Source organism: Ictalurus furcatus, chromosome 1, assembly GCF_023375685.1.
Source record: "Ictalurus furcatus strain D&B chromosome 1, Billie_1.0, whole genome shotgun sequence".
Lineage (NCBI taxonomy): Eukaryota > Metazoa > Chordata > Actinopteri > Siluriformes > Ictaluridae > Ictalurus > Ictalurus furcatus.
Genome location: NC_071255.1, coordinates 35,805,190 through 35,827,154, shown reverse-complemented (window position 1 = coordinate 35,827,154; position 21,965 = coordinate 35,805,190). Strand labels below are relative to the sequence as shown.

At 40.8% G+C, this 21,965-nt stretch overlaps 1 protein-coding gene across 1 annotated transcript in view; it reads right to left on the bottom strand.

Moving 5' to 3' along the window:
• The window catches only part of LOC128605547 (dipeptidyl aminopeptidase-like protein 6), a 104,106-nt gene that overhangs the window by 17,507 nt on the left and 64,634 nt on the right, over positions 1 to 21,965 (bottom strand). Inside the window, exons 3-8 of the mRNA XM_053621141.1 lie at positions 14,589 to 14,703; positions 8,218 to 8,316; positions 6,303 to 6,397; positions 2,942 to 3,016; positions 2,556 to 2,608; positions 2,358 to 2,439 (exon numbers count right to left, since the gene is read on the bottom strand). Coding sequence (XP_053477116.1) covers positions 2,358 to 2,439; positions 2,556 to 2,608; positions 2,942 to 3,016; positions 6,303 to 6,397; positions 8,218 to 8,316; positions 14,589 to 14,703 — 519 coding nt within the window. The remainder of the gene's footprint in view (positions 1 to 2,357; positions 2,440 to 2,555; positions 2,609 to 2,941; positions 3,017 to 6,302; positions 6,398 to 8,217; positions 8,317 to 14,588; positions 14,704 to 21,965) is intronic.

Genomic DNA, 21,965 nt, shown 5'->3' with positions numbered 1-21,965 from the left:
GGGTGTGTTACAGTGTGTTACAGAGTGTGTTACTGGGTGTGTTACAGTGTGTTAGAGAGTGTGTTACTGGGTGTGTTACAGTGTGTTAGAGAGTGTGTTACTGGGTGTTACAGTGTGTTAGAGAGTGTGTTACTGGGCGTGTTACAGTCTGTTACAGAGTGTGTTACTGGGTGTGTTACAGTGTGTTAGAGTGTGTGTTACTGGGTGTGTTACAGTGTGTTAGAGAGTGTGTTACTGGGTGTGTTACAGTGTGTTAGAGAGTGTGTTACTGGGTGTGTTACAGTGTGTTAGAGAGTGTGTTACTGGGTGTGTTACAGTGTGTTAGAGAGTGTGTTACTGGGTGTTACAGTGTGTTAGAGAGTGTGTTACTGGGTGTGTTACAGTGTGTTAGAGAGTGTGTTACTGGGTGTGTTACAGTGTGTTAGAGAGTGTGTTACTGGGTGTTACAGTGTGTTAGAGAGTGTGTTACTGGGTGTGTTACAGTGTGTTAGAGAGTGTGTTACTGGGTGTGTTACAGTGTGTTAGAGAGTGTGTTACTGGGTGTTACTGGGTGTTAGAGAGTGTGTTACTGGGTGTGTTACAGTGTGTTACTGGGTGTGTTACAGTGTGTTAGAGAGTGTGTTACTGGGTGTGTTACAGTGTGTTAGAGAGTGTGTTACTGGGTGTTACAGTGTGTTAGAGAGTGTGTTACTGGGTGTGTTACAGTGTGTTACTGGGTGTGTTACAGTGTGTTAGAGAGTGTGTTACTGGGTGTGTTACAGTGTGTTAGAGAGTGTGTTACTGGGTGTTACAGTGTGTTAGAGAGTGTGTTACTGGGTGTGTTACAGTGTGTTACTGGGTGTGTTACAGTGTGTTAGAGAGTGTGTTACTGGGTGTGTTACAGTGTGTTACTGGGTGTGTTACAGTGTGTTAGAGAGTGTGTTACTGGGTGTGTTACAGTGTGTTAGAGAGTGTGTTACTGGGTGTTACAGTGTGTTAGAGAGTGTGTTACTGGGTGTGTTACAGTGTGTTACTGGGTGTGTTACAGTGTGTTAGAGAGTGTGTTACTGGGTGTGTTACAGTGTGTTAGAGAGTGTGTTACTGGGTGTGTTACAGTGTGTTACTGGGTGTGTTACAGTGTGTTAGAGAGTGTGTTACTGGGTGTGTTACAGTGTGTTAGAGAGTGTGTTACTGGGTGTTACAGTGTGTTAGAGAGTGTGTTACTGGGTGTGTTACAGTGTGTTAGAGAGTGTGTTACTGGGTGTGTTACAGTGTGTTAGAGAGTGTGTTACTGGGTGTGTTACAGTGTGTTAGAGAGTGTGTTACTGGGTGTTACAGTGTGTTAGAGAGTGTGTTACTGGGTGTGTTACAGTGTGTTACTGGGTGTGTTACAGTGTGTTAGAGAGTGTGTTACTGGGTGTGTTACAGTGTGTTAGAGAGTGTGTTACTGGGTGTGTTACAGTGTGTTAGAGAGTGTGTTACTGGGTGTGTTACAGTGTGTTAGAGAGTGTGTTACTGGGTGTGTTACAGTGTGTTAGAGAGTGTGTTACTGGGTGTTACAGTGTGTTAGAGAGTGTGTTACTGGGTGTGTTACAGTGTGTTAGAGAGTGTGTTACTGGGTGTTACAGTGTGTTAGAGAGTGTGTTACTGGGTGTGTTACAGTGTGTTACTGGGTGTGTTACAGTGTGTTAGAGAGTGTGTTACTGGGTGTGTTACAGTGTGTTAGAGAGTGTGTTACTGGGTGTGTTACAGTGTGTTAGAGAGTGTGTTACTGGGTGTTACAGTGTGTTAGAGAGTGTGTTACTGGGTGTTACAGTGTGTTAGAGAGTGTGTTACTGGGTGTGTTACAGTGTGTTACTGGGTGTGTTACAGTGTGTTAGAGAGTGTGTTACTGGGTGTGTTACAGTGTGTTACTGGGTGTGTTACAGTGTGTTAGAGAGTGTGTTACTGGATGTGTTACAGTGTGTTACTGGGTGTGTTACAGTGTGTTAGAGAGTGTGTTACTGGGTGTGTTACAGTGTGTTACTGGGTGTGTTACAGTGTGTTAGAGAGTGTGTTACTGGGTGTGTTACAGTGTGTTAGAGAGTGTGTTACTGGGTGTGTTACAGTGTGTTAGAGAGTGTGTTACTGGGTGTGTTACAGTGTGTTAGAGAGTGTGTTACTGGGTGTTACTGGGTGTTAGAGAGTGTGTTACTGGGTGTGTTACTGGGTGTTAGAGAGTGTGTTACTGGGTGTGTTACTGGGTGTTAGAGAGTGAAAGAGAATTGCAAAGTGGTTTTATGGACCCATAAATAAACCTGGAATGTGTGAACCACTAGGGAAGGAGATTTAACTGTACTCATGGTAGGAGTGAAGGATTATGGGAAATGTATAATTACCAGCTGCTGTCCTCGTGGTCCCCATCCTGCGTACTGAAGAGGAGCATTACGCACTTCTGGAGGAGTCAGAATCCATGTTTGCCTGTGAATAATACACACATTTTCCACTGTTTGTCCTTCACACGTCCGAGAAATTACCTCTAGGGTCTGTATCATATGTGCTACTCTGTGTGTGTGTGTGTGTGTGTGTGTACTTACGGAGTCTCCAAACTACAGATGATGTAGTAAGCAGTGAAAGAGTGACGATAAAGCTGCAGGAGAGAGAGAGAGAGAAAGAACACAAGAGAGAGAGAGAGAGAGAGAGAGAGAGAAAGAACACAAGAGAGAGAGAGAGAGAGAACACAAGAGAGAGAGAGAGAAAGACAGCGCGAGAGAGAAAGAGAGAGCCCAAAGAGAGAAACAGAGAGAGAATGGGAGAGAGACAGAAAGAGGGACAGTGTGAAAGTTAAAATCTCATATTAAATACAATCAGAATTTTTACACATTATGAGTATATTTATGATTGTAATGTACTAAACTGTAAACACATCAGATGGAGTGCTGCAGTGTGTGTGTGTGTGTGTGTGTGTGTGTGTGTGTGTTACCGGCTCCACGTTGTAGGCCAGCAGAACATGCTTCAGGTCTGCAGAAAGCTCATACTTAATGGCCTTATACATTTCCTACAAAGTGGACAATAAGAAGAAATGAGAGCCTATAAATAAACATCATGGGCTTTCTATTTAACCCCGCCCACTAACCGACTAACCGAGAGTGTTAAGCGTAAAGTATTAAACTACATCCACTGACCAAGGGTACTAAACCCCACCCACTGATGGGGAGTATTAATGAAAGAGACTATTAAACCCCACCAAGTGACAGAGACTATTAAACCCTACCCACTGATAAAGAGTATTAAACCCTGCCCACAGATCGAGTGTATTAAACTCCACCCACTGATCAAATGTATTAAACTCCATCCACTGATCGAGTGTATTAAACTTCACCCACTGATTGAGGGTATTAAACTCCACCCACTGATTGAGGGTATTAAACTCCACCCACTGATCGAGGGTATTAAACTACATCCACTGATTGAGGGTATTAACTCCATCCACTGATTGAGGGTATTAAACTCCACCCACTGATCGAGGGTATTAAACTCCATCCACTGTTCGAGGGTATTAAACTCCACCCACTGATCGAGTGTATTAAACTCCACCCACTGATCGAGTGTATTAAACTCCACCCACTGATCGAGTGTATTAACTCCACCCACTAATTGAGGGTATTAAACTCCATCCACTGACCGAGTGTATTAAACTCCACCCACTGATCGAGTGTATTAAACTTCACCCACTGATCGAGGGTATTAAACTCCACTCACTGATCGAGTGTATTAAACTCCACCCACTGATTGAGGGTATTAAACTCCACCCACTGATCGAGTGTATTAACTCCACCCACTGATCGAGTGTATTAACTCCACCCACTGATTGAGGGTATTAAACTCCATCCACTGATCGAGTGTATTAAACTCCACCCACTGATCGAGTGTATTAAACTCCACCCACTGATCGAGGGTATTAAACTCCACCCACTGATTGAGGGTATTAAACTCCACCCACTGATCGAGTGTATTAAACTCCACCCACTGATTGAGGGTATTAAACTCCATCCACTGACCGAGTGTATTAAACTCCACCCACTGATCGAGTGTATTAAACTTCACCCACTGATCGAGGGTATTAAACTCCACTCACTGATCGAGTGTATTAAACTCCACCCACTGATTGAGGGTATTAAACTCCACCCACTGATCGAGTGTATTAACTCCACCCACTGATCGAGTGTATTAACTCCACCCACTGATTGAGGGTATTAAACTCCATCCACTGATCGAGTGTATTAAACTCCACCCACTGATCGAGTGTATTAAACTCCACCCACTGATCGAGGGTATTAAACTCCACCCACTGATTGAGGGTATTAAACTCCACCCACTGATCGAGTGTATTAAACTCCACCCACTGATCGAGGGTATTAAACTCCATCCACTGACCGAGTGTATTAAACTCCACCCACTGATCGAGTGTATTAAACTTCACCCACTGATCGAGGGTATTAAACTCCACTCACTGATCGAGTGTATTAAACTCCACCCACTGATTGAGGGTATTAAACTCCACCCACTGATTGAGGGTATTAAACTCCACTCACTGATCGAGTGTATTAAACTCCACCCACTGATTGAGGGTATTAAACTCCACCCACTGATCGAGTGTATTAACTCCACCCACTGATCGAGTGTATTAACTCCACCCACTGATTGAGGGTATTAAACTCCATCCACTGATCGAGTGTATTAAACTCCACCCACTGATCGAGTGTATTAAACTTCACCCACTGATCGAGGGTATTAAACTCCACCCACTGATTGAGGGTATTAAACTCCACCCACTGATCGAGTGTATTAAACTCCACCCACTGATTGAGGGTATTAAACTCCACCCACTGATTGAGGGTATTAACTCCATCCACTGATTGAGTGCATTAAACTCCACCCACTGATTGAGGGTATTAAACTCCATCCACTGATTGAGTGTATTAAACTCCATCCACTGATCGAGTGTATTAAACTCCACCCACTGATCGAGTGTATTAAACTCCACCCACTGATTGAGGGTATTAAACTCCACCCACTGATCGAGTGTATTAACTCCACCCACTGATTGAGGGTATTAAACTCCATCCACTGATCGAGTGTATTAAACTTCACCCACTGATTGAGGGTATTAAACTCCACCCACTGATTGAGGGTATTAAACTCCACCCACTGATCGAGTGTATTAACTCCACCCACTGATCGAGGGTATTAAACTCCATCCACTGATCGAGTGTATTAAACTTCACCCACTGATTGAGGGTATTAAACTCCACCCACTGATTGAGGGTATTAAACTCCACCCACTGATCGAGGGTATTAAACTACATCCACTGATTGAGGGTATTAACTCCATCCACTGATTGAGGGTATTAAACTCCACCCACTGATCGAGGGTATTAAACTACATCCACTGATTGAGGGTATTAAACTACATCCACTGATCGAGGGTATTAAACTACATCCACTGATTGAGGGTATTAAACTACATCCACTGATTGAGGGTATTAAACTACATCCACTGATTGAGGGTATTAACTCCATCCACTGATTGAGGGTATTAAACTCCACCCACTGATTGAGGGTATTAAACTCCACCCACTGATTGAGGGTATTAAACTACATCCACTGATCGAGGGTATTAAACTACATCCACTGATTGAGGGTATTAAACTACATCCACTGATTGAGGGTATTAAACTACATCCACTGATTGAGGGTATTAAACTACATCCACTGATTGAGGGTATTAACTCCATCCACTGATTGAGGGTATTAAACTACATCCACTGATTGAGGGTATTAAACTACATCCACTGATTGAGGGTATTAACTCCATCCACTGACTGAGGGTATTAAACTACATCCACTGATTGAGGGTATTAAACTCCACCCACTAATTGAGGGTATTAAACTCCACCCACTGATTGAGGGTATTAAACTCCACCCACTGATTGAGGGTATTAAACTCCACCCACTGATTGAGGGTATTAAACTCCACCCACTGACTGAGGGTATTAAATCCCAACCACAAACTAACGATATTAAACCCTATCTACTGCCCTAGAAAATTAAACCCTGCCCACAAATCAAAGGTATTAAACCCTACCCTACTGATCAAGAGTATTAAACCCCACTCACTGATCAAGGGTTTAAAGTCCACCAACTGATAGAGTTTATCGCTTATATAATTTATAGTGTGTGTGTGTGTGTGTGTGTGTGTGTGTGTGTGTGCGTGTTTATTGTGTGATTCCTGTTTAAAGCGGTCACACAATCGGAGGACAAATACAGAAATAGAGACTCACAAACTTCCTATTGGACACCAGCAGTGTGCTCTTGTTCGTCTCCGCGTTGAACTTCAGCACATCACCTTCACGAGTGCGATACAGAATCTCCTCACCTACACACAGAGGCATATCAAATTCGAAACACCCATACACACAGGGGTGCGTTCAGCTCACTGAGCTCTTCTCTGATGCTCTACTTCGGTTAACGCTTTCCTAAACTACCCACAATGCTCTTCCACTACCTGCTGATAGCGATCTATCCTTCGCTTCAACTCCACCTAAAGAGAGCGACGATGCAGCGGCGCTTTAGTTCTTCAGTCTGTCCTGCTGTCTCACCTCCTCGTCTGTACACTGTTTGAGTTCGCACCAGCATCTGGTTGCTTTTTACAAAAGATGGCTCAGGCCCTAGCATATAAGTCCTGATGTGAGTATAGTCAGGGATGTAGTGGTTTCATTTACAAACTGATCTGGATAATCTGATCACTAATGAGGTGATCATGGAGTCGTTTGTTTGCAATCACACCGGAGCAGCAGAGCGAGTGATGAGAACCGAAGTCCATTACTGACACAGAGAGCAGGTGATGGACAAAATCTCACAGTAAAGAGACATGACCTTTTATCCGATGACTAAAGGCGCTGTCACACATATTAGTCCCTTTAGTCAGCGTGAAATTGATACTTTTTGGTTTGGTTTGGTTTCACACGACACGTAATTAAACCGAAAAGACAAATTAAGCATTCTGAGGTGCGTGAAGAGCTTAAAAAGTCATTTATTCGTTGCTCTGACATGTGGTGATGGGGAAAGAAACATCAACAAAGCTTTACAAAGTGTGTGTAAACATCATAGAAATCACCAGAAATCATACAGCATGGAGAACACACAGCATGTAATGATTCAATAAATAAAGAAACATTTTAAAACATTATATAAACATTTGTTCACTGGTCGAAATCTCCAGAACACAGTGTTCCTGCAGCACTACAGCTCTGTCCTCTGTCTCTTTCCAGCACTACAGCTCTGTCCTCTGTCTCTGTCCAGCACTACAGCTCTGTCCTCTGTCTCTGTCCAGCACTACAGCTCTGTCCTCTGTCTCTTTCCAGCACTACAGCTCTGTCCTCTGTCTCTGTCCAGCACTACAGCTCTGTCCTCTGTCTCTGTCCAGCACTACAGCTCTGTCCTCTGTCTCTTTCCAGCACTACAGCTCTGTCCTCTGTCTCTGTCCAGCACTACAGCTCTGTCCTCTGTCTCTGTCCAGCACTACAGCTCTGTCCTCTGTCTCTTTCCAGCACTACAGCTCTGTCCTCTGTCTCTGTCCAGCACTACAGCTCTGTCCTCTGTCTCTGTCCAGCACTACAGCTCTGTCCTCTTTCTCTGTCCAGCACTACAGCTCTGTCCTCTGTCTCTGTCCAGCACTACAGCTCTGTCCTCTTTCTCTGTCCAGCACTACAGCTCTGCTCAGTTTCGCAGATCAAATCTACAAAAACAAGGCAGATATGACTCACTTCCTGGTGTTGAGTCAATTCAGACTAATCACTGCATAAGTGAAAGCAACATAAAAGGATTGAGTGAGTTTTTTTCTCTCGTGTCTCAGGGCGCCGTCATGTCTGTGTTACCTTCCTACCTTATGTTGTCATAGATACTCTTGTCCCCGATTGCACTCTGAGCACAACGTACATCTTCTTAAACATTACAGGAAAAGAGCATACCTAACAGTCTTTCTTTATCTCTCTCTCTCTCTCTCTCTCTCTCTCTCTGTCTACACGATACCCCTGCGATACCAGTGATCCTGAATCCTTCTGCCCTCCGGACCTGCCTGATCCATCCTGATACCCTACTCATGCCTCACCTAAAAATCACGCGCTGCTGCTGACGATGGCCCTGCACGGCCAGCCTACAGATCAGCGCAGAGCTTAAAAGAAAATGACGGCTCACCGCTGATCCATTTAGCCTCAGGGTCGTGAACTCTGAAGTCCTTCCTGAAAATGTCCTCCAGCGTCACTTTCCCCTTCAAGGCCAGATTGTCATCTTCACCTGACACAGGACAGAAAGAATAATAAATAATTTAGTAATGTATAACCCATCGTTTATATCAGGGGTTCAGCAAATATTAATCTTCATGAAGTCCTCATTCGCAACTTGATGCATTTTACATTACAGTGAAGTACTAGGGTTAGGTTTCGACTTTAAAAAAAACGTTGCTAATTGACAGATAAAAGCAGATGTTCCTTTATCCGCTCGCTTTTTAGATGTGGAATCGTGGTGCCGCGAGCTCAGTGCTCCACCTAGTGGTCAAAAATGAGAACTGCAACAAGCTCTAATAGAGGCCCATTGGGGCACGAATCATGCTGCCCCATGATCGGGGGAGGAGCAGCACACGGGACGTTTAATGAGAGGGTTTTCGAGGACTAGTCTAAAATTTCTCTTGTTTTTATGTCTAATAATCTGAATGAAATCTAATAGACTGGCCACAAAAAGACAAAGCCTAGGTGCAGGTAGTGTGTCTATGATATACAGAACCATTTCTGTTGTTAGAGATATTGTGAAAATTGGGAAAAGGGAGCGGATAATGTCCATACGTCAGAAATACACGCGAAACACTTCCGTTTCCCTTCATGGAAAGGCTGAGGATAAGAACAAAACATCTCCAGTTTTTCTGATGCCCAGATTTTCAGGTCTTATGTGTGGTTTTTGAGATGTAGTTGGAATGGTAATTTTGCTGAAACCTGGCAACCCTGGTTAATAAAGATGAACAACGTCTAAAACGGCGCAAAAATCGAACTGCTAGACTGTACGCTGGATGACTGTGTGTTCTCGATTCTAAATTGCCTATAACTATTGCGACTAACAATTCGCCAGATAGTAGAAGTGCTTACAGTATAATTAAAGCGTGATAGTCTCTCAACATCATCTTGTTAACGTCATCCTGCAACACCAAAATCTACGGACACGAGTCGGATTAACTACGGACAAAGACGACTAGTTGACTACTTTCTTAAACGACTATTCGACTAGTACAAATGAACAGACATGCAACGCCTTGAAAGGTCCGAACACAAGCAGAATAAACCCATTCACATCATCCAAACAAACTAGGAGACTTGGGACTGGCTGTAATACAAAAAGTGTCCCTCATGAGTAATACGAGATCATCGTGTGCGCTGGAGGTTCATGTACCGTGTGCAGCTGAGCTCTCATTCTGTCCCAGAAAAAAAGGAGCACACGGTGACCTTGTGTTCGTGCGAATGCCTCGTTATTTCATTAGCAAATAAACGGCGCGTGAGCCGAGAAAGATAAAACGCTGCTGTCGCGTTTCACCGTGAGCGCTGGTGTGAGAATGCAGTTAGTAATATTTAATCGTTAAGACAAGACACTACAGGTAGAATCGATGATTTTTGGTCACGTCAATAATATTTACGATATTGTATTTATAAATGTTATCTATAACATGTCTTCTTTTAAAACCGTATTAGTATAAAATGTAAAACTCAACCGGGGAAAAAATAAATAAATCTTTATTTCACTGTTTTTGTTTTTATCCACACGCGAACATCGCATTATCTGAAACGTCGTAAACTTTGAAGAAGGCTTTAAGCTCTGCCCACTTCATAATCATGCCAGGTTATACAGTATACCCCGAAAAGCTTGTTTCCAGTCCCCTCCGAAAGTATTGGAACAGCAAGGCCAATTCTATTGTTTTCGCTATACGCTGAAGACATTCGGGTTGGAGATGAAAAGATGAACATGAAACGACAGATCAGAATTTCAGCTTTCATTCCCTCATATTTACATCTAGATGCCACCTTTTGTTTGAACCCACTTGTTTTTCAAGTGATCAAAAATATTGGAACACGTAACTGATTGGTGTTTCTTGCTGCCCAGGGGTGCTCTGTTACATCGATTGTTTAAAGAATGAATAGCTCTGAATGTCTACTCTTAGTTTCACCTGTGAAGACTGAACTTGTTAAAAAGGATAAACCAACATGAAGACCAGATAACTGTCTATGGGAGAAAAGCAATCCGTCTTGAAGCTGAGAAAATCTATCAGAGCCAGTGGGAAAAGGTGGAAGGTTTTAGACTGGCCAAGTCAATCACCAGACCTTAACCCAGTTGAGCAGCATTTCACAAAAGCCTGGAAAAGCAACACAAAAGAAGAATGCAACAGTTATATTTAGCCAAATATGCAACCAAATATTCAGTGTCATTTACTTTCATTTACTTCCTATACTTTTTTTAGCTCAGCTAAAAATTGGGTGCCATGTTGTATGCTGTTCAACATATCCAGATGTAAATATCAGGAAACGAAAGCTGAAATTCTGATCTGTCGTCTCGTATTCATGTTTTCCCCTCAACTCCAAATGTATAGTGAATACAATAGAATCGGCCTTGCTGTACCAATACTTTCGGAGTGGACTTGTGTAAGTTATGATGTCATTATGATATAAATGTCAGTTTTCTTTAAAAACCTCATAAACCACACTACAGTCATAACATTATGCCACATTGTATTTTTAAAAGCGTTCTTCCTCTAAATTTGTTTTATTTCTTATCCAAACCCAAACATTTCAGTTTCTAGATGAGCTCTATTCATAAAATGTGGCCCTTAGTCAGAAGAATATTATAGCGGAAATTCCTAAAATATTGATAATTGTTGGATTTGCTTTATATTTTATCCTGAAAAAGTCAACAACAACAACAACAACAATAATAATAATAATAATAATAATAATAATAATAAGGATTTGCTATATATTTTATCCAGAAAAAGTCAACAATAACAACAACAACAACAACAATAATAATAATAATAATAATAAGGATTTGCTATATATTTTATCCTGAAAAAGTCAACAATAACAACAACAACAACAACAACAACAACAACAATAATAATAATAATAATAATAATAATAATAATATGGATTTGCTATATATTTTATCCTGAAAAAGTCAACAATAACAACAACAACAACAACAACAATAATAATAATAATAATAATAATAATAATAATATGGATTTGCTATATATTTTATCCTGAAAAAGTCAACAATAACAACAACAACAACAATAATAATAATAATAATAATAATAATAATAATAATAATAATAATAATATGGATTTGCTATATATTTTATCCTGAAAAAGTCAACAATAACAACAACAACACCAACAACAATAATAATAATAATAATAATAATAATAATAATAATAATAATAATAATATGGATTTGCTATATATTTTATCCTGAAAAAGTCAACAATAACAACAACAACAACAACAACAACAATAATAATAATAATAATAATAATAATAATATGGATTTGCTATATATCTTATCCTGAAAAAGTCAACAACAACAACAACAACAATAATAATAATAATAATAATAATAATAATAATAATAATATGGATTTGCTATATATTTTATCCTGAAAAAGTCAACAATAACAACAACAACAACAACAATAATAATAATAATAATAATAATAATAATAATAATAATATGGATTTGCTATATATCTTATCCTGAAAAAGTCAACAACAACAACAACAACAATAATAATAATAATAATAATAATAATAATAATAATAATAATAATATGGATTTGCTATATATCTTATCCTGAAAAAGTCAACAACAACAACAACAACAATAATAATAATAATAATAATAATAATAATAATAATAATAATAATAATAATATGGATTTGCTATATATTTTATCCTGAAAAAGTCAACAACAACAACAACAACAACAATAATAATAATAATAATAATAATAATAATAATAATAATAATATGGATTTGCTATATATCTTATCCTGAAAAAGTCAACAACAACAACAACAATAATAATAATAATAATAATAATAATAATAATAATAATAATAATAATATGGATTTGCTATATATTTTATCCTGAAAAAGTCAACAATAACAACAACAACAACAATAATAATAATAATAATAATAATAATAATAATAATAATAATAATAATATGGATTTGCTATATATTTTATCCTGAAAAAGTCAACAATAACAACAACAACAACAATAATAATAATAATAATAATAATAATAATAATATGGATTTGCTATATATTTTATCCTGAAAAAGTCAACAATAACAACAACAACAACAACAACAACAATAATAATAATAATAATAATAATAATAATAATAATAATAATAATATGGATTTGCTATATATTTTATCCTGAAAAAGTCAACAACAACAACAACAACAATAATAATAATAGTAATAATAATAATAATAATAATAATAATAATAATAATAATAATAATAATAGTGTGTGGGCTTTTCTTAATTGAACAATAAAATACTTTTCTGTAAAAGTCTTTCTCTGGATGGCAACAACATCAAACTGAACTCATCAAATTTTTATTTGATTCTAACATTAAAAGACTAGGCTTTTTGTTTGTTTGTTTGTTTGTTTTTGTTTTATTAAGTATGCAACATATTTAATTAGGTGAAGCTTCATTTGCATAAATATCTTAGATTTCCTGTCACTGCAGCCCAACAGGAAGCTCATGAACACCTCACTGCACTACACACGCTGTTCTTAATGCAGGAAACTGGAACGTCAAGAACGCTTTCACACGGCACAGCTGCTGAGAACCCGAAACGACGAGCAGAACAACGACGATCTCAGACATCTCTTATCTAGAAATACTCGCTGGGATAAAGAAAGTGCTGTCAGGGAAGGCGGGGAGGCGTCTCTGTGCGAATATAAGAAAGGAGCAATATCTGAATAAACGGGACAGAAATGGCTAACAATAAATGCAGGAAGACGGGCTTCAACCATTCTACACATTATGATGTGTAGAGACACAGAAAGAGAAGAATACAGCGCCCTCAGAGTGATGAGACGTTACACTCCTTACTTGTGACTTCAGGGCTGAACAGGGTGGAAAAAGACTTTTCTTAAGAGAAATATGTGCTCAATCTGATCAAATTTTTTTTTTTTAAATGATCAACCTGTTTAAACGATTTAAACAGCTGCCACTATTCATTATTTTGCACGAGTCTTTAGCGTACACATTAATATAGAGCTCGACTGTGTTCATCTGCGGTGACACATGGAGCTGTACATCATATAACCTGGCCACAGAAAGATTTCCGGGAAGATTTCTGACCTCATCTTCGTCCATGTTGCCGAGACTAAACTCGGAGCATCATACTTCTCAAAGTTGTGAAGGCAACTTCCAGAAGAAAAAAAATCCAGGTCTGAAGTAACTGCAGGCTGAACAGTTTTTTTTACGGCAGAAACACAATCGATCACGGGTGGAGAGAAATATTATACACTATATGGCCAAAAGTATGTGGACACCTAACCATCACACTTGTACTGTATATGGTTCTTCTCCAAACGGTCGCCAGAAGGTTTGAAGCGCACAATTGCCAAGAATGCATTTGTATTCTATAGTGTTAAGAATTTCCCTTGGAACTAAGAGGCCCAAACCTGCTTCATTATGACGATGCTCGTGTGTACAAAGCGAGCTCCATGAAGACGTGGCGTGTGAAGGGTGGAAGGAGGTAGAAGAACGCGTGTGTCCTGTACAGATCCCTGACCTCAACCCTACTGAACACCTTTGGGATGAACAGGAACTGGAGCGTCCTCACATCAACATCAGCGCCTGACCTCAACCTCACTAACGCTCTCGTAGCTGAATGAACACAAACCCCCACAGCCACGCCCCGAAATCTACTGGAAAGCCTTCCCGGAAGACTGGAGCGCATTATAACAGCAAAGTGGGAATAAATCTGGAATGGGACGTTCAACAAGCACATACGAGTGTGATGGTCAGGGGTGCACATACTTTTGGCCATATATTGTTTACTGTATGTATAGTATATATCACAATGTGTGATTAGGATTTCTGGGATTAGGATTTCTAGGACTTATAAAATTCTAAAATATAAATAATAGTATATTTTTATTTTAACAGTAAAGCCGGTGCTTAGTGCTGTGTTTATCATCTGTTTGCTGTTGAGAGTGAAGCTCTATATAAAATGTTTTAGTGAACCGGATCCCTTTATTATTTTTCCACTAGATCTAATTTACATCTTCCCATCTGAACAGGACGGTGGTTTTCCTACATAAAGTAATGGACCACGCCTAACTCTTCTGATCATAACCCGAAAACAGACACTGGCAGAAATGCAAGGTTTTTTGTTTTTTTTTATTCAGACACCAAGAAACCAGTAACGATAGCTAATTAGGTAAAGAGGAACATAGACAGAGAAACCATGTAACAGTGGAAAAAAAAAGAAGTACCTGGTGTGAGCAGGATGACGGAGGTAACGATGAGAGAGCAGATGATCAGAATAACCAGCAGAGCAATTAATATTCCTTTCCAGTTCCTCTGTGAAGGGTTACCGCCCACTAACTCCTACAGAGAGAGAGAGAGAGAGAGAGGGAGAGAGGGAGAGAGAGAGGCAGAGAGGGAGAGAGAAACATGAAACATTTCATGTGCACTAAGCAGTATTATCATTACCATCCTGAAGTTATTTTCCAAGAACAGTATGTCTTCGTCTTAAAAAGTGTTTTATTCCTCTTGTGCTAAAGAAATTTACCAAGAAGGACATTTTTTTTTCCAAATACAAACTCGAGCGTCTTCAGTTTGAAAGACACGACTGGAACTTCAAATGGGATCGGGTTCTATGGTCAGATGAAAGCAGAATAGAGCTTTTTGGTAATAAACACCAGAGGTGGTTTTGGAGCACACAGAGAGGTAGCCATATGGAAAAGTCCCTCATGCCCACGGTTAAATATGGAGGTGGATCTTTAATGTTTTGGGCTGTTTTTCTGCCAGAGGACCTGGACATTTTGTTAGGATACATGGCATCATGGACTCTATCAAATATCAACAGATATTAAATGAAAACCTGACTGCCTCTGCCAGAAAGATTCAAATGGGCCGTGGTTGGATCTTCCAGCAGGACAATGATCCAAAACATCATCAAAATCAACACAGAAATGGTTTACTGACCACAAAATCAAGGTCCTGCCATGACCCTCCCAGTCCCCTGACCTGAACCCCATAGAAAACCTGTGGGGTGAACTGAACAGGAGAGTCCACCAGCATGGACCTCGAAATGTGAAGGATCTGGAGAGATTCTGTATGGAGGAACGCTCTCAGATCCCTCGCCATGTATTCTCCAACCTCATCAGGCGTTATAGGAGAAGACTCAGAGCTGTTATCTCGGCAAAGGGATGTAGCACAAAATATTGACTAAAAGGGTGCCAATAATAATTGCACACCTATATATAACGAAGATATTTTTGATAAACCTGTGTTGTGTTTGCAATTGTTTGATATCCATGAGAGCACAGTATTTTTGTGAATTTTTTTTAAACAAAATACCAAAAGGTTAAACATTAAAGACAATTTTTCACAGCCTTCACAGCTCATATTTACCAAGGGTGCCAATATTAGTGGAGGGAATTGTACGTTCTAGAAGAGAACCTCTATTTCTGGAGCCCAGCAAAAAGTCTCTTTCAGCTTCTGGTTGCATTGATCGATTAAAGGCAGCACAACAAAAACCGAACAGAAGCATAAACAGCCCGAGGTGGAAGTATGGAGGTACAAAATCTCTCAAATCCATAAATATCCACAGGGGCAGCAGGAAGCCTCAAAACACATGGCACTGTGACATTAGGACTTCTGTGATGATCGATGCTCTTCATAAAAGATTCCGTCTGTCCTACGGAGTGTGAGGTAATTGACCGAGTCCAGTTAGCAGACTGAAATCAATAATAATAACCTGTTATGATCTATAATAGAGATGCAGTGCAGAGAGAAGAGCTGTAACAAGAAACCGCACACTTTCTGATCTGATTTCATCTCAGAGTCATTTAAAGCACTTCTCCTGACAAGCCTGACTGCTTGAGCCTGGCTGACGGGGCACGCGTCACGACCCACATGTCAGAGTAAATTGTCAGAGTCAAAGACGTCGGAATCGCAAACGAGATGATGAGGGAACAAAAGAACCATCCGAGAAAGGAAATCCACCGTCCCTGTCTGACTTGAGGAAAAACAAACACCTTCCGGAAATAAAAACACCTATCACAGGTTGTAAGATTCTATTTTCTATTCTATTTGAATTCTCGATTCGGATTGGTCCAGAAGGTATTGATTAATTAATTAATTTATTTATTTTTACAACAGCAGCAACAGTGCACTTGCTTTAATACTATCAGGATTCTGGACTTGCTATTTTATGTTTTGGCCCCTAGAGACCCTCGTTGTTCCCTCCTGTTGTGTTCCCTCTGTCACCGGTGTCTCCATTCCCTTGTGTGTATTTCTTTGCTAAGGCCAGCCTCCTGTGTCTCATGTAAGTAACACTTACTACGTTTACATGGACAGCAGTAATCTAATTATTGACCTTATTCTGAATAAGACGATATTCTGATTAAGGTGTTTACATGAGTCGCTTTTAGAATATTCCTTTCATGTTCCTGTTTTACGTGTTATAGAACAGAGATCGATTAACATCACACGTCATTACGTCCCCGCGTCACGCCGTCCGACGTCCCTCCAGAATTTCACGTATCGACATACAGTTGGTCTTCGGTATGGAACCGTATACAGTTTTGGGTGTTTTTATTTTTAATTTTACAAAAGCTTCAAGTGCAGTTAATTATTTGTCATGCTGTACGTGCAAATAGACGACTGCTTGAAGTCATGGGCTGCGTCCCAAACCGCGTACTTACCGTCTATATAGCAGCTGAAATACATGTATCTCGCCTACTATATACTGTAGCGGGTAAGTACACGGTTTGGGACGCAGCCGTGCTCTCTTGTTTGCCGTCAAACGGTCGAGCGCTGCCGTGTGTGAGTGTGCCGTGTCCTGTCGCACAATGCGGTGAAAACTCTCACACGACGTTAATAGTGTGATTAAGGTGTGTACATGTCTGTAACGCACGTCGATAACGCGACTAAAACAGGAATACTCCACACGCCTTAATTCCATTCGTGTTTACTTCGAGTGTGACTTTAATCGGATTAAGGTCGTCAATAATCACTGTTTACATGCTAGTTTCTTAATCAGAGTATCGTCTTAATCGGGTTCATATCGGATTATTGTTGTCCATGTAAACGTACTGAATGTTGGTCCTGCCTTTTTTTTTTAACCTTGAGGATCTATTTCTGTTGGTTCACTTCTCTGAGGAGATATTTTTGCGTTGCGGATTTCCTTATTGGATTATTTCTTTGAATTTACTGACTGAACTTCGTGGATAACCTTTGCATCCTGTTTTTGCATTTTTTTTTTTATTTATTTGGATTTTTATTAAAACTCTCTGAACTTTTACTCCATTCGAGTTCGTCTTTGCAATTGGGATCATCGCCCGTGTCTCATGGATAGATTGTTTGACTCTCATCTCACCTCGACCTGAGTTCGAGTCCCGGCCCTGACGCATACGTTATGATTTCTATAGTAACAAACCTTGTTAAGTAATCAAGCTAATGTCTTGTTAAGTTTGTCCCATGGTGCTTTGCAGCCTTTATAAAGACAGGAAAGTGTGACACTGAAGGCTTAAAGCTGAAATGACACGACACTGTACAAGCTTCCATTTTCCAAGCAGCGAAATCTCACGCTAGCAGCTCCCGACCTCATCTTCACCTCCTCGTGGGGAATACGAGAGACATAAACAAAGAAAGAGAACGTTTACACTTGCTGTTTCCCTCAAACTATAAAGCAAGCAATTTATTCCTGTTGTGCTCAGGTAAACCTGCAAATTCTGTTCAAGGATGCCTGACCGGTTGAGATTACCTCGCGATACCCACCGGTATGAACTCGAGAGAACTTCAAAAAGCTTTTTTTTTGTGGGGGGGGGGGGCTAAACGCTAAAAGCTAAAATCCACCTGACACACTTTCACATCAAAAGGGGAAGACAGACCTAGAGTAACCTTCTTCCCCAACACCGCTGTGAGTCACCTTGGAGTGAGCGATTTTATTTCCATGTATTTTCTGGTCCACTTTCATTCTTTCCCAACGCTGCTATTTATAATTCCACAGAGCTGGACTTTATCACTCAGTACCCGCTTCAAGTGCTTCAAGTTCTCATACAAATAGGTTTATATTAATGTAATCTTTCTAATACGTTGCAGTTCCTACAGTAAAAATGATTGTACTACTTGCCAATTTGCTGTGGTATAAAAGGAATAAAACTCTGTATAAAACGCCCTGTGTACACGGAGTGTGCATGTTCTCCCCGTGCTTCAGGGGTTTCCTCCGGGTACTCCGGTTTCCTCCCCCAGTCCAAACACATGCATTGTAGGCTGATTGGCATTTCTAAATTGTCCGTAGTCCATGAACGGGTGTGTGAGTGTGCCCCCGGTCTTGTGCCCCGAGTCCCCTGGGATAAGCTCCAGGCTTCAAGCGACCCTGCCTAGGATGTGGTACAGAAAATGGATGGATGTGTGCGTGTTATTCTAATTCTAATCTCACCGTCACCCTCTGTGACCAGTAATTATGATAATGGTTAGCAGAATAATAATCAGCCGAATGCCTGACCCAGGTTAAAGCCCAGGTTCGTGAGAGGAGGAGGACACAGTGGAGTGACAGAAAGGTTACTGAAGCTAACAGAGGTCAGACGTGATGCTCCGCTGTTGGAGAAACCAACGAGGAACACAGATTACAATCAGCCAATCAATTTACTCCACTTCTGACACAATGATTTGAGTCTGACCTGGGGGTTTTGAGAAAAAGGAACATCAGTGCCACTCAGATTAAGAGAAACGAAGCCAAGGCCAGTGTCTTATTTCTTTTTGAAGAGCAACCAGAAAGTTGTTGCTTCTGCAGTGATCTCCATCTCGTCGCAGCTTTCACTGTTTGTACAGCACTGTGCAACAGTGTAGGGGTGTGTGTTGAAAAAGCAGAGTGTGTTACTGCTTCTGTCTGACAGTTCAGAGAGGCGTTTAAGATGAACAGAAGAGATACGAGTCAGACAGAGGAGGGTAAAAGCAGGAGAGCAGCTGTGTACAGATCGGGAGAGTCGACTGTTCTGATCTGATCTAAAGGACACATGTATACACACACACACACACACACACACACACACACACACACTTACACCTGCATTTGCTTCGCTTTCATGTTGTCCATCATAATTCAAAGATGATGTCAATTTCTGTTCTCTTACGGTGGGTTCTTAGATGGCTCCAACAGTCCAATCCTGGACCCACACGTTTTATTAGACTGGGGCATGCACTGTAGACACAGCAGTGGTGGTATCATCAGTCTCTGGTGTGTACCTCCTGGATCACTTCTGCTATCTCCCAGCATTCTCCAGTGAATTCTTGTGTGTCCTTGATTGCCAGGTCCACCCCACAAAGCCGCCGTCCACCAGCCCGCTATCCTTTCCACCACGGATGTCTAACCCATTCATTGCTCCTCTATTAGGAAGCCTTGGATGGATGGCGATGTTGTACCACCTTAGCTCAGCTGTAACCAGAGCTGTTCTACAATGTGGTCTAATCAGTCCAGGTGAGATCCCACATTCCAGGATGCCAGTTTTCCAGGCTTCTAATTGGGACCACAGTGTGGAACATCCCAAAAGATCTGGTAAGCTATGCAGGAATGGGTTAGTCAAAGTCAAAATTTATTCACAGAGCAGTTTTAAAAACAAGTGTTTACCAAAGTGCTGTACAGACATAATCAGAATAAAACAGTAAACACTGTTCACCTTATACATGCTTCCCCTAGGGAAGATTTTCAGGAAATTTGGCATCGTTTCATTGTTATGCGGATGATACCCGACTCTATCTGCCTTTGAAAAGGAAAGATGCTAACTAATAAAGATTGTGTAATTGTATAAATACAACTCTGTCCAATATCTTGGAAAGGAACGGACGTTTTGAGACGGGTTTTGCGATTTTTTGATCAATGTTTCCACTACTGCATGTTTAAAATTCCGAGGTACAACACCCGAGGCAAGAATACTATTTATAATTATTAGAATTTTGGGACCAATGGTTTCAAAAGCTTTTTTTTTTTTTTTTAAATGAGGAGGAACAACGTTTATGCAAGAGGCAGATGATTTCATTTTACCAATAACATCTCTCAAAGAAGAAACTGGTTAAAAGCAGCAGAGCACGAAGTGGTGAGAGATGGATCGGCAGAGGGAAACGAGACGTTTCTAACATTGTCAATCTTGTCAACAAAAAAAATGTAAAAAGTTTTCACACATTTCAAAAGAAAACTCCAGCCAAGGTGATTGAGATGTGTTCAGAGCAGCGTTAATAGTACTAAAAAGAACACGAGGCTTGTGAAATGTGTTTGCAATAATATCTGGGAAATACTTCGACTTTTCAGTTCTGACAGTTTTTTTTTTATATTTATACCAAACTTTCTTTTAAGACAACCTGCAACCTATCTTTTTTCCATGGGCTCTCCTACAATCATGTCTTCCGGCACGAGTGGTATCATTCAGCCATGGTTCAACTTCCGGTTTAGGGTTCGAATAATCCTAAATGGAGCAACAGTATCCAGAATGTTTTGACAGGTAGAATAAAACAGCGAAGGTTGACTGGACAATGTTTACGCCAACATTTCCAGGATCCTCCCCATAACTGAAGTAGAGCGATGTGCTTGATTCCTACGTTAGCGATCATATATCCAGTGGTGCTGACATGCAGAGATCTGACTGGAGGCTTCCAGTTCATTCAAATCTTCTCTTATCACCAGACACCATATTGCTGTCAGACGTCTGGAGGTGGGTTGTAGATGTTCATCACCAAGGATAATGTGTAGACCTGTGCAGTGAGAGGTTTAACGCGATTCCCAGTAGCACTGCGTGACTGTGAGAGAATGGTTCCCAGTGGCTAGACCAGACAGTGTCGGCTCCACAGATGATTGACGTCTGCCTGTGCATGTTGTCCCGGCATTGCTTTTCTCTTAGGGAATGCTTCCTTAGCCTTTTGTCTTCCCAGACTTACCCACAAGGCAGCGGGGCAGTGGTTGGCTAACACTGGGGCATGTCCACACTGTGGGCCAGCACATCACCTGCAGCTCCTAGATCACCTGCCAAGTTAACTTGGAGCTGTGTGATCACATGGAGGCCTGGCAAGGGTCTTGGTGAGGGAGACTGCAAAGGTGGGGGACGACTTGTAGACTAGGTTCACCATAAAGGCTAGCCAGAGGCTTCTCTGCACTACACACATCGCATCACCCCATGGGCGACCCATACACACACATGACAATGAGCCTACAGGTTTGTTCAGTACAGCTGACACCTTTCACCAGGACATTATTCATCCAACACATCCCAGCCTCAGGCTAAAACCAGTCACTCTCCCTCTGTGTGTATGAGAGACTCAAGCTACTGAGACTTTAGTTACATTTTCAGAGACTCTGTATTTAAAGACATCAAGAGGAATAAAAGAAAGTAGCTTATAAACGTTCTGAAGATTGTTCCAGGTTGTAGGCACAACGAGCATGAAAGCGTTCCTCCCAAATTCAGTGCAGGTTCTTGGCACCGAGGCAGTTCGTACAAACGAATACCACAAACCCCGATAAGAACAAACAGCCAAAGCGTTACGGATTACCGCTCAAATCACGCAATCTGTACAAGAGAATCCCGCCATGGAGCCACCAGTTCATGGTTTTAATGATGAAAAATCAAACTGCCTTCGCTCCTTCATCTGCT